The sequence below is a fragment of the Rhagoletis pomonella genome, unplaced genomic scaffold (assembly GCF_013731165.1).
Source record: "Rhagoletis pomonella isolate Grant_MI unplaced genomic scaffold, Rhpom_1.0 Rhpom_scaffold_00004, whole genome shotgun sequence".
NCBI classification, from domain to species: Eukaryota; Metazoa; Arthropoda; class Insecta; order Diptera; family Tephritidae; genus Rhagoletis; species Rhagoletis pomonella.
The window spans coordinates 54773232-54786681 of record NW_023458558.1 but is presented as its reverse complement, the minus strand read 5'-3'; the positions used below and the strand labels follow the sequence as shown (position 1 = coordinate 54786681).

Sequence of the window (13450 nt, the reverse complement as noted above, 5' to 3'; positions counted from 1 at the left end):
ATTGTTTTCGGGTTCAGCCACCCAAAGTTTGCCTAGAAATTTCTTTTCACAGAGGTCTAAGAGGAGTGTAAACTAGCGTAATTATAATTATGGGATTGACAGGTCGTGCTAAGCGCCGTAATGTCTTGAAATCTTAAAATTTTCTATGTAAAATAACGGTTAAAAGCGTTTTAAAAGATTCGTGGGGTATGGTAAGAGCCAATTATGTATTTCCTATATATTATGCTCGATTTCCACTAGGCATTAAAAAATATTTGTGTCATTACGTTAAAATAATAGTCAATCAATTCATCTTCACATGGCATTTTTTAAATGCCTTCAATTTTTTGTCATTTCAATGCCTAGTGGAAATTAGATATTAGTTCAAAACCATTTTGGTGAAGTTACAAATCCCCCAAAAAGGAATTAACAGTTGTTAAATGTTAATTTTTAAAATGTTTAATACCAATGAAGAAAATGTGATTTATGTTTAATGTTTAAAAACTTACTAAGAATTAAAAAATTAATTTTTCCTTTTATACTACGTATACATATGTACATCGATTTTTTTTTTTGTAATTGGCCTGCATTTTCAGTTTATATTTATGCATGCTAACCGTATGTACATACATATGTATATTGTAAAGTACGGGGGTGCAAAACTGCCCTTTTGTTTCTCATTTTGATTTTATTTTATAAGAATTTTATTGTATTGTAGTTTATATAATTAAATTTATTATAACTTTGTATTATGCACGTATATTTATCTAAATGAAAGCTAATGTCACTTCAATCATAAATGTGTTGAAACACAATTAAAATATACGTACATATGCATGTATGTACATAGTTCGCTCCGCGTCTAGACAAATTAGCAGTGACGTTAATCAAACTAGATACGGCTGCTTTAATCCTTGCTGGGCTATGCCAATAAACGCTTCAATTAAAGCTAAATAGCAGTAACATAGACCAATTCGTGCCAGGTTAATAGTTATTACAAGCGATATTTATTTATGAGCATTTAAGAACCAATTAGGACTACTTTCAACCACTTTGATCTCATTGTACGTACGTGCTATGCAAGTAAGGTGTTTGAATTTCAATTAAAATATAGATACATTTTAGTATTTCCAAACTATATGTACATATTTAGACGAATTATTACTTATGTAAGTGAAAAATAGTCTTATTACTTATGTAACCGGCCGTCTTCACATGCTTGAAAATCTCGCTTGCGTTCTGCTTTTTTCTATAGCAAGCGAGATAGAGTTTTGTTGACTGGACATTTGACAGCATACTTTTTCATTTGTAAAATGTCGCCAAACAAGAAGGTTCAAGCTTTGCAGGCTCTTAAAAGTTTGAGAAAATTAGAACATCTGCATAAAGGGATGTATACTATTTCCAAATGAAAAATGGCTGCCTCTAAATTTGTATTTGCCTCCAAAATAAACGATGTTGCTACTCTGAATTCTGCAAAATGAGAACATAGCTGTCAAACAACAAAAATGACATTTGAAAGCAAGCGAGAGCTCGCATACTGCTCGGTAAGCGAGTAAAAGCATGCTTGGTACTTTTTGCGGTCTACACGTGCCTTTTCTCGCATGCGTCGTCACGCAAGCGAGATTTTCCAGCACGTGAAGACGGCCGGTAAGTGAAAAGTATCGGCCGCTTTGGTGTAGTGGTAAGCAGTGCGCGCTTTCACTCTTCAGCACCAGGGTTCAAGCCCTGGTCAAAGCAACATCGCAGAAAATATCGAAAAAAGGTTTTTTCTTGACAGCGGTCGTGCCTCGGCAGGCAATGGTAAACCTCCGAGTGCATTTCTGCCATGAAAAACAGCTTCTCATAAAAATACAATCGCCGTTCGAAGTCGGCGTAAAACTGTAGGCCCCTCCTCTATGTGTGGCAACATCAAGGCGCACGCCACATGTCGGAGGAGAAGCTCGGCCAAACACTAACATATGTGTAAGCGCCAATCTATTATTATTAAGTGAAAAATATGAGTGCAATGGCCTGTATAAATTAAATTTTTTTAAATCTTTACATTTATGGTACTCGTATTATACATTTCTATCGTAGTATTTTTATTCGAATTGATTTGTGAGTATATTAATTATATGTACATGTATGAATTAATGATACTCTTTACTAACATTTGACTTTTACACTATTCTTTTGTGTTTTAGGATTTTGTGGTTTATTGTTTTTTTTTTTTTTTATTTGCAAAATGCATCATGCGTAAAATGTTTGTCCAAGCTTGACGTAGGTATTGTGATGTGGCCATGTCAGTACACACACATGTATGGTATATACATATGCACATATGTATGTATAGTTTGTGTAAAATTTACTCAGTTTTTATGCCACCACATAAAGAGAGTACAATGTACCCAATTTGCAGACAATAATAAAAATTGCGCGATGTACGAATGCACAAGCGAGTATTTACATACATACATATATGTATATGTACATTAGGGTGGGTAATTTTTTTTTTTTACTATGCGCGAATAGGCATAGCAGGATTCTACATGTAATTCTAAGCAAATATGCCGAAGAAACCATAAGTCTAAAATCAATTTGGAGTTTCCCAAATTGCGAAAATCTGTTTCAGAGAAAATGGGAAAATTTTCACTGTTGTGCCCTCTGGAGGAAGTTTTAAGAAAACGATAAGTGCAGAAATGGATTCCTCATACCCAAAAAACCTCTTACAAAATTTAAGTACTGCAATACGACACTGCAGCAAAATGCTAAGAAACCTATTTTCGCAATTTGGTGAAGTCCAAATTTATTTTATACCCATGGTTCCTTCGGCAAATTTACTTAGAATTACACGTAGAATCCTTCTGTGCTGTACGCACATAGCCGAAAAAATCTCCCATACAAATTGACCCGCCCTAATGTACATGCATATGAAGGTATGCATTTTTGCATATGCGAGTTTAGTATAGCATATACTATAAATACATATGTATGTATGGACGTGTTTGGTCTAGCTGGACTGCATCATACAAATATGTATTCTAGTTGTATGATTCAAACAGTAAGCGGTACTTTTGCACCCCTACTGATGATCGGTGATCGTTCTAGTTAAATACGCTTAAGGTATAAATGTGCGCTACTAAAATGTTTAGTCATGGGTTTAAATTTGTATGCAAAAAAAGTTTCAGTAGACTTTGGCGAAAATACGTACATAGACTTCCAGTTTTATAAAACCAATCTCAATAGCCTCAACAATCTCTTTTATGAAAAAATCAATCAATGACAATAAAACCTACGAGTATTTCTCTATTTCTATCTGTTTTGAGACAGAAATCAAAGCTTTTTCGAAGTCTGCAAGTAAAGATACAGTCCAGATTATTTTAGAAAATCACTGTACCTTCTCAAATGAAGCGAAGTGTACATTATTCTTGCTCCACAACTGTAATGTCTGGCATTATGAAAATTATGTCACATATGATTTGATTAGTCAAATGTACTGAGTTAAACATAGCTACGTTTATATAAACATACATACATACATGCATACATATATTTGTATCTTTCACAGTGCCTATACCGTTGTAGACTCTCCCCTTGGGACTCACTTTTGTTACAGTTTGTTGATTTTGAAAACGACAATCGCATTTTCTTTAAGGTCATTTCATTTTTATAGACATTTAAGTTCATTACTCGCTAGACATTTCAACAGATCGACAACGAATATCTGCATAGAATGTCAAATGAAAAAAAAATTGTTTCCTTTTACTCAGTGCCGCATCTAGAAAATTCTTTTAGGGGAGCTCTGAATACGAATCAGAATTCTAATAGCTGACATGAACTGCAAATATATGTTGGTAAAGTTGAAAGAATTTTCTACTAGTATTAGAAAAATGTAACAAAAAGAAAAATCAACAAAACCAATACATGCTAAATATTTTGCGTTCCAAATATAAACTGAAAGCATTTTACCATTTACCGCCACTCAAATCATGTAATTCATTCCTTATAATATGTACATTAGACCACGTCAAAAAAAAAAAAAAAAATTAAAATGCTGCAATGCGACCGGAATGAGACTAAAATTTTTGCATTTGGTAAATATAGTAATGATCCTCCATGAATCTCAATTTTTTAGAATCAATGGAAACGCTCGAAAGTGTAAGAATACATTGATTACATCCATTTTAACCCCTTGTCCTTGTCTTTCACTTTGTTTGCACAAACCAATACATATGCCTTAAGAAAATTGTCACTTACTCTAAAGAAGGAATTTAATGAGCTCAAGTGCTTGAACACCTGGATCGAAAAGAAATTAAGTGAAACATACACACGTACATATAAACATGTGTAAGCATGTACATACATGAACACTAACCTTATGCATAGTGGATTAAGTTGAAAGCAAGAGCTTATGAGAAGACAATTTTAGAATAATCATAATGCCACATGCAAGTGAAAAAAGTTTTTTCCATATGGAATGAAAATAATTTTTATCGTCGAAAACACTTTAGTCACGGGGTTAAGTTGGTAAAACTGAGCAGAAACAGATATGCATGTATGCACCACGTTAATGGAATGGTATGCAAATAAGGCAATGAATGTTATGTAAATTGGCTGAACGAATATGTGGTGACCGAAAGAAAATAAAATACCACAAAGAATAAAATCTAAAAAAGTTCGACTCAAAGATAATAAAAATCATAGCAAAATTTACATAAAACGTAATACAACGTAACGTTCTATAAAGAGTGGTAAATATTACTTGCACCCAGTTTTAATGTAGTTGCAACAGATCCTATATCGAAGGGTGAAAAGAGCAGAGGCCGCACGATTTTGCTTTGCTAGGGCAATATGTCACTTTTAAGGTAAATTGTAACTGTCATTCTAGTTAAGCACTGTTACTTAAGGCAAAAGTCACAAAAACAGTAGTTCTTCAATACATGCAGAGCTTAGATCCGTCAGAAAGACAAAGCGGCAGCGATGTAAACATACATAGGTACTATGTTCTTCCACTTCAGCAAAGCGGCCATGATTTTAAGCACGGACACTCCATAATTCTAAAAAGCTTTGACTTCATTACAATCTCAAATGTTCTTTACACAACGTTTCACGGTCCAACCTTTAATAATTCAGATTCTTTCAAGATAAGCGTGGATGATTTGCAATTTTTGGAATCGCGGCTAAGTGAAGTTATTCGCAAATATATTGGAGTTGAATAGGAAGGACTCAAAGGACAAAACTCAAATATAGACTTTTAAGTCAAAGCAGTGATTTCATAAAATCAATAGAAAGGCGGTCATTAAAAACCTTGGAAATTTGATAATAAGTTCCAAGATTGGAAAGGAATAATAATAATGTTAATGGAATAATAATAATAAGAATAATGTTGCAAGAATCTGTTGTTCCGATGAAATTTGCAAGACAGGCCACCATGTTAAGTGAGTATGAGGACTCCATTGGTCCGCTAATGGAAAGACGGGGGCGTAGTTAGCTCAGCGAGCCCTGGACGAAAACCTTGGCATGTAAGATGGCTAAGTTTTACTGACCACAAGCTGCTTGGATGTGGAGCTTTTAAAGCATTTCTCGACACTGGTGGAAGTCTTAGCTGACCATTGCTCGAATAAATTCCATGCGATAAAGCTTGCTCAACATCATTGCAAGCTCTTAATGTAGCAGCTGTTTGGAAGATGATAATCAGCACTTTCTCCTTGGCTCTCCCGCTCTAGCGAGCTTTCGGTTTAAACAATTCGAGTTTCACTCCCGATGAAGACTCAGGAATAGAAATATTAAAAAAAAAAGATATATATTTTGAAATGCCTCAAAGCCTATGAATTATACCATATATTTTATATGGGGAAAACACATTTATGTAGAAATGGTACAGAATTCTTAAAAATCAATATATTTTGAACGGAAAACTATGTTAAATAAACAATTGGGAATTGTTATTGGATGTCTCTTAAAGAGAAACAAAGTTTTCCGATATTGATTTTTAAGAATTCTATACCATTTCTATGAAAAAGTGTTTTTTTCCCATATAATATGCTTGAAAAACTTTATGATCTTTGAGGCAGTCCTAAATAATTTTTTAACAAAAAAGGGTATTCCTTTTCCCATATAGAAAAATTCTAGTGGGAGAGAGCTTAACATTTCAAATTTTTTCGCCCGCATGCATTTTGGGCCCACCCTAATATACTTACACTATGCGAAAAATGAAAGGGTACAACTTGTTCCAATATAATATTAACAATTATTTTCATGAAAAATTTGTAGAGCCGAATTCTGAAATAGGCGGGTTTCAATCAAATTCTGAGATAGGGATTTTTTGAACCGGCTGCCGAGATGGGTCGATTTTGCACTCAGCCATCGACATGAAATATAATTACATAATATAATAATAATAATAGATTGGCGCTTACACATATGTTAGTGTTCGGCCGAGCCTCTTCTTATGAAATATAATTACATAAATATGTACATATTTAAATATCCAATTTATTCCCTTCCGTTTTATCAAGTTTTATTGAAATTGGCTATATTACATATATTTATATTATTTTTTATTATATTTGTTCACTTATTAGGAGGCCAGTTTGATCACTTCATCTACATACATCGTTTTGTGCCTTCATTAGCATTTCTTCAGTTAAGCTAATCTTATTTCATCAAATTTTGGGTCGGTCTTTTAATTAAATTTCATAGCTGCTTTTGACTATTTTTTTGATCATTTGTATTAGTTTATTTGTTTAACCATTGTTTCACATCACACTGAATTATGTCCAAAACCCATAAATTTCACTAATTTATTATAATGTCAACAACAATGACAGACGGTGGCAAGCAAAGGCGGACAATTGAGTGGCGGTCAAGAAATTAATATTAAGTGAACGAATATGACATGCCATCATCTCTCACAGACAGCGACAGCATCCAGACGTACACAGCCCTAGTGCCATGAAAAAAAAAAATGTTTATAAAAAAAAAAAACTAACCATCTAAGTATGCGTGAATAGCTTATGATACTACGCTTGTTTTCTGCTGTTGTTGCTCATTTAATGTGTGGTATGCCACCAGCTCAATTAAGCCACCGTGAATATTAATAAATACGATAAATAAATTTATTACTTATACATACACTACATCATGTTAACACCACGTCAGCTACATATGTAGGTTCATAGATATGATTGTAGTCAAGTGAAGATTTTTAGAAAGGAAATGCACACTAATACTAATACAGATATACTAATTAAATACACACCTCAAACATATTTACATAAATAAGCGCATATGTGAATTTATACATGTACATAAGTATATGTGTATGTCAGCTGAGTTGTCAATGGCTACAAATGTATCTGCAACTTAAAATTTGTATATCATTAATATTCTTATTGGAGCTGTCTCAATGATAGCGCCAACTGCTGACACAGGCCACGAGGGAGCATCCAGTGGCTTTAATGCAATTTGTATCGCACTAAAGCGAGATTATTTAAAATTTTGTAAACATTATCGTTTGGAAGTAGGAGTTAAAATTGAAAAAAAAAAAACTGAATAAAATATGTGTGGGTTGAACGCGCGCCATTGGCGGTCGGTTGCTGGTGGCTGATGGCTGGCGCCAAGCGCATCCAACGCTATTAGCTGCCATGCCAAAGCTGGCGTACGCTAGCATTCATCGGTAGCCCCACAATACGCATAAAATGCACCATATGATAGACCCCTTTGCCATAATTTGTCTATTTTCTTGTTTTTTTTTTGTTTGGTGCACAAATGGTAAAGTCTACTACGAGCAGCTACACAATTTTTTGCCGGCTATAAATTTTTGAAAATTAATTTCCGTTTCATTTCATTTTGAATTGCTCAGATATAGTAAATAAATTAGTCAAACAGCAAATAAAATTAATAGTTTGTCCAAACAAAGTTCAAATTAGCAATTAATAAACGATATACATCGATGTCATAAATTAAAATCAAATCAACGAGACCAAAACGAAACGAAGCTTTCAAATTAAAAGTCAAAATAAAATCTTTTGGTAATTTTATGGATTTGGTTACGGTTTAAAATGTGTACATTTGTGGATAAATATGTATGTATGTAGACACATATGTACATATGTGATAGCCATGTTTCTTCAACCTGCAACGCTGATCATTAAGGCATTTGTACGTGTACGTGTAATTTTTTTGATGAGTTCGCCACACGCCGGATGCGCGCAGAAAATAAATAATAAACGATATAGCGGAAAAGTTGCTTTTTACACAAATATATACGGTATGTACATACATATGTTTATGCAAATTAATGAACTTGATTTTACAAAAAATTTACGCGAACGCGAATGCAAAATTTGGCAAAACAAACAGTGCAGTAAATATGAGCATCTGGAGCAACATGTTGCATCCACTTGCAAAAAAAAAAATAAAAATTATAGACTAGTAATTTTCAAAACATATTTTCTTTTTCAATTTTGAAAGCGTAACAATTTTCACTGCAACACACTTTCATTGGTGTTTGGACTTTTTTTTTTAATTTTTGCCGATTTTCCACTAGGCATTAAATGACAAATGACAAATTCTAATGACAAAGTTGGGCACTAGAGAATATCTGTGCCACAATTTTTAAATGGCACAAATTTTTCGTAATTTCAATGCCTAGTAAAATTTCGACATTATCCTATATTATTTGCACCGTTTCTATTTGTTTACTGAGCTTTTAATACATACTTTAATTTTATACAGGTTCATAGAAAAATCAATTTGCTCTTTTATTACTCACCACTGTGATGCACCGACGGTGAATTGAAACTACTTTTGTCACTGGCGGGCGGTGTTGTATAATCCGGTGCTAATCTGTGACTGTTGTTGTTGTTGTTGTTGCTATTGTTATTATTACTACCGCTATTACCTAAATAACTGCCCACTTGATGATCTGATCCACAAACTGACGCTGTAGTGGCCGCCTCATAGGCATTCTGTTGCGCATTCACAACATCCTCTACACCGCTTTTCTCACAATCTGAGTAAATATTAAATTAAAAACAAATATAATTGAAATAAATAAAGATAAATAATTAAGAAAATAAACAAAATTAAGGAATAATAAACCTGGTGAAAATGATAAAAAATTAAATTGTTTAAGAGAAAAAACCTTACCGGCAATTCTGGCAACTCACCATAGTCTTTCGCAAGATAATTGTAAATACTGGCAGCTATCTTGAAAGCCGTTTTCTGTTTTTCAAAAGACTAAATGAAAGATCTGCTTACAAGGAGGTCTTAACGTACACGGAGAGAAGTTTTTTACTTAGAGTTGGATAAATGTTTTCTTGATCGCGAAATAGTAACTAATTTATGAAATATTAAAATTTGGTTTAGTTTTTACAGAATTTTAGAAGACCACTTTAGTAAAAAACGGCTTTCTTGTTTACAGACAACCACAAAGTCTATTGAAGAAATTTTAAAATAAACAAGAAAATAATTTCTTAAATGAAGTCAGAAGTTTCTTATTCTACCCTTGCAGAAAAAAAACTATCAGTTGATAAAAAATAACCCGCTATTAAGCGGGATTTCTGTTAAAAAAAAAAACTTGTAGTTGGCTACAAGGAGCTAACTTGAAACTAGTTGAAAAGTAATGCCGGAGTAATTCAGACGTATGCGGGAGATTGTTTGCTTTAAACAAGTTTCTATTTAAATATCCTCATACAAATTTTTCTTTGAATACATTTTTTTCCGCATTTCACAACTACTTTTTAGAATTCAGGACAAATAAAAGGAAGATTTAAATTTTATCATTTTGAGGTTACGGCTGAGGTGTTCGAATATGGGACCACCTACCGCAAAATATGTAAATAAATATGTAATGTTAAACAGAGTAAATATATATAAAAGTAAAAAAAAAGAAAATAAAAAATATAATGTTTTTCTTATTGATATTTTATGTCCAAAAGTAGTTAATTAAAGCTGACATTTAATATGAAATTAATTTATTTTCTTTTTAAAATACAATTTAAAATTTACAATAAAAAAATAATAAAATACAATGAAAAAAAATACCCAATGACACTCCAGCGCTTTGCTTTGTCAGGCATTGCGACTGTTGGAGCGCCGCGAGCAAAATGGCATACCAATTCCTTTAGGTGGGTGAACTAAAATTTCTCAATTTACTTAATGGTTTCTTTATTTCTTTTAGCGCATATCAAGACTAAATCAAGAAAATAGTTTCTTGTTTTTTTTTTTTTAATTATATTTCCTTAGATTTTCTTGGAAATAGGAATATGTCGAGCCCTAACCGCAAATATAACGTAAGCGACAATTTATTTACTTTTATTATTGTTATTTATTTGACGCAGAAATATTCCCAGAGCATCTAGATGCATTTTTGCATCAAAAAGAAAATTGAAAAAAGTGTCCTTAAGTTAATTGGGCAGGTAGGCCTGGATGTTTTCTAAGTTGAACAACAAGTCTCGATATTCTAGTTTCTGGTTTGGTTTAAAAAAATTCTCTCCGTGTAATTTGTTTGTCATTTAGCAAAAAGCTTTTACGGAAGTGTTACGTTGAACAAAAGCGCTGCAGGGGATTTACAGCGTTTGGCAATGAAAACAGCTCCTTGGTAAAAGGAAGGGTCTGTCATCTAAAGAAATCCTGAGTCTCAATCAATATATAGCGCGAAAGATCTGCGTATCAAACTTCAATAACGGCTTTTAGGCTGAAAATAGACGGGCGCTGGTTTGATACAGTGTGAACTGGGGCGATAATTGCGAGAGGCAGAGATCTAGACGATAATGCCTTTTAATCCCACAGGATATTTAGCAGGCCACCCACCATTAACTTGGCTGAAGGGGTTTACAAATTTATTCAGCTTATCTTTTTACTTCGACGCTTGGCAGTTTTACAAGCTAGGGATATTGACTGGCTCTCGTTAGTAGAAGAATTAGCACTATGCTCTACAAGTTTTACAAGGCTTAATGCGAACTTTCTCGATAAGCTGGAGCTAGCAAACTTTTTCATGAAATTTCCAACATTTTCTATTGACCCAAGCATATCTATGTTTGTGTATTCATAAAACTAAATTCAGTGAGTGCGTAACTTTTTATACATAGTGCGAGGCATTGGCTGGTAAGCAAATTTACGTTTGATTGTGATTATTGCCTGCTTCCTTTCAACCGTTAACCTTATCAGCTCACCAGTTTACTTTCTAACAAGCTACTACCAATAGTGTATTGGTACACATACATACAAAAGTATATATGCAAAAAACCCTCAGCTGCCGAGTAATGACCAATAAAAGGTGAGGCACGCGACCAAACGCCACTGATTTAACGCCGATGAAGGAGTAGCAGGAGTCTTTAAATTGAGGCACAAGGCAAGTTAACCCATTCACAATCGAATTTGCTCCAATAATGTAACGTAATGCTGCGTGGAGGTGGAAAATCAATGAAAAATCAGCGACCACTCAGGAAAAGGTTGCTGACGCTCGCTCTTAGTACACAGTTGCCGAGTTTGCTACACCCGCCGGCGGCTGGGCGGACAATCGTCTACATATGTATGTATGTACGTGTGCAGTTGATTTTGTTACCTCGAAGACATCCGCTTTGAGTGTAATATTTTGTTGTTTTGTGAATGTATGAGTGGACGTATTTTTCGCGTGTGTCCGCAGCGGTTTGTGTTTTTTTCGTCGACACTAATATTTTCCGCATTAAATAGCAGTTGGTTTGCAGGTTGTTTGGTCGGTTAGAAAATTGCCAAAGTGAGTTAGGACAAACGAAGTGGCCAGAGAACATGCAGATGCATTTAGTGTACTTCGTATGAACATACAGTCGGCGTCAAAAATATGAATACCCTGAAGTTTTGACGATTTAATTTTTTTTATATTTGTTATAACAAATTTTTAAATTTTTTAATAAAAATATAGTTCCTTCAATGGCAAAAACTAGCAGAATCTATTTTTTCAATTTCATATAGAACTCGGGGAAAATTCAAGAAATACCAACAAAGTTTAAACTTTTCAATTACCGTCAATTTTTGGGAATTTTTCTTCTTTCATATAAAAATAGATTTTTTTCATGCGTTATATGGAAGAAAATGCCCAAAACCCTCGACCAAAACAGAAAATTTCAAAAATCAACCGTGATTTTTAGAGACTTGAAACTTTCACCTTATTACACTACTCAAAATTTAAGAAATCGAATTGAAAAGTTGAAAATTTTGATGAAAATGTTTTGGTATTTCTTGAATTTTCCCCGAGTTCTATATAGAATTAAAAATTGATTCTGCTGGTTTTTGCTGTTGAATGAACTATATTTCTATAAAAGAAAAGAAAAATTTGTTAGTGAAAATACAAATAAATAAAAACGTTAAAACGTTGGGGTGTTCATATTTTTGACGCTGACTGTATGAATGCACGCGAACGTATTTGTATGTGTGTATTGACGTAACAGGTTAGCGCTGGTAAAACGGCAGCTGCAAATTCTCTGCCGATTCACCCCCAACTACTACCAGTCAAACACTTTGCCACCCATTCGTTGGCCTTTAGTCGTATTAGCGGAAGTTTAAATTAAATTTTCTTCTATATTTCCCCAGCGTTGAGCAGCATTCGTGCAAGTGTTGTTGTAGAAAAATGCATATGTAATTCAATTTGTTTTATGTAAACAAAAATAAAAAAACGAAGTTAAATGTGAAAGTTACTTTAAATTCATTTTCTATGTATGGCATATGGACAGTATTGTTGGAGCAAAAAAATCAATTGGTTAATTAAATTTTCATACCATGTCCTTTATACGCAGGTACGTAGGTATGCACTTCTGAAGAAAGCAATCTTTAATAGGCCATACAAAATTTATTAGAAATATTTGCTGGCGCCAACTGCACATTAATATTCCAGTCCCTTCATCAGCGTAGATGGCATTTGAACAGGGTTTGATTGACCTTAGCTTAAGAAAATCATGTTTTCTTACTAATTTGATTTACCTACAATCTTCTGGTTTCCTTCTTACTTTTAATTTATTTTTTTTATTTCATTTGTCTTATTTGTATTTTAACACTCCAAACTCGTTGCCACTTACCTTTCTGTAGTATATCTAAATGTTCCCACAAAATATCGCCAGTAAATGGCGGCGTTATCGCTAGAAACTTGTCCTTGCCCAATTCAATCATATCACGTCCTTTCATTTTTATAAACGGCTCCAAATTCATTGAGACCAGCGAGAACTCTTTGATTGCCCAGTTTAGCCAATAGATGACATGTTCCTCCGTCCATTCGCGGGGATCTTAAAAAGAAATTAAAAATTAATGCATGTTTGTATGTATGTAGGCACACTTAAGAAATATGGTGGGCATTTTTTCTCACAAAGATATCAAAATTAAAAAAATGTTATTGGTATGCATTCGATATGCTCACTTAACAGTGTTGAGGTTGTATTTTTTTTTTTTTTTTCACTTGCCATTTCCCTTAATTAATATTATTGACGAAAGCAATCAAATGCGTGTAAATTTGTTT

General features: G+C 33.5%; 1 protein-coding gene across 2 annotated transcripts in view; it reads right to left on the bottom strand.

Annotated features, from left to right (window-relative positions):
• Window positions 1–13450, bottom strand: part of LOC118737820 (ETS-like protein pointed) — a 336435-nt gene that overhangs the window by 72121 nt on the left and 250864 nt on the right. For both annotated transcript variants that reach the window (XM_036468594.1, XM_036468596.1), the window contains 2 exons: window positions 13017–13220; window positions 8735–8974 (listed from right to left, as the gene is read on the bottom strand). In XM_036468594.1, the coding sequence (XP_036324487.1) occupies window positions 8735–8974; window positions 13017–13220 (444 nt within the window). The remainder of the gene's footprint in view (window positions 1–8734; window positions 8975–13016; window positions 13221–13450) is intronic.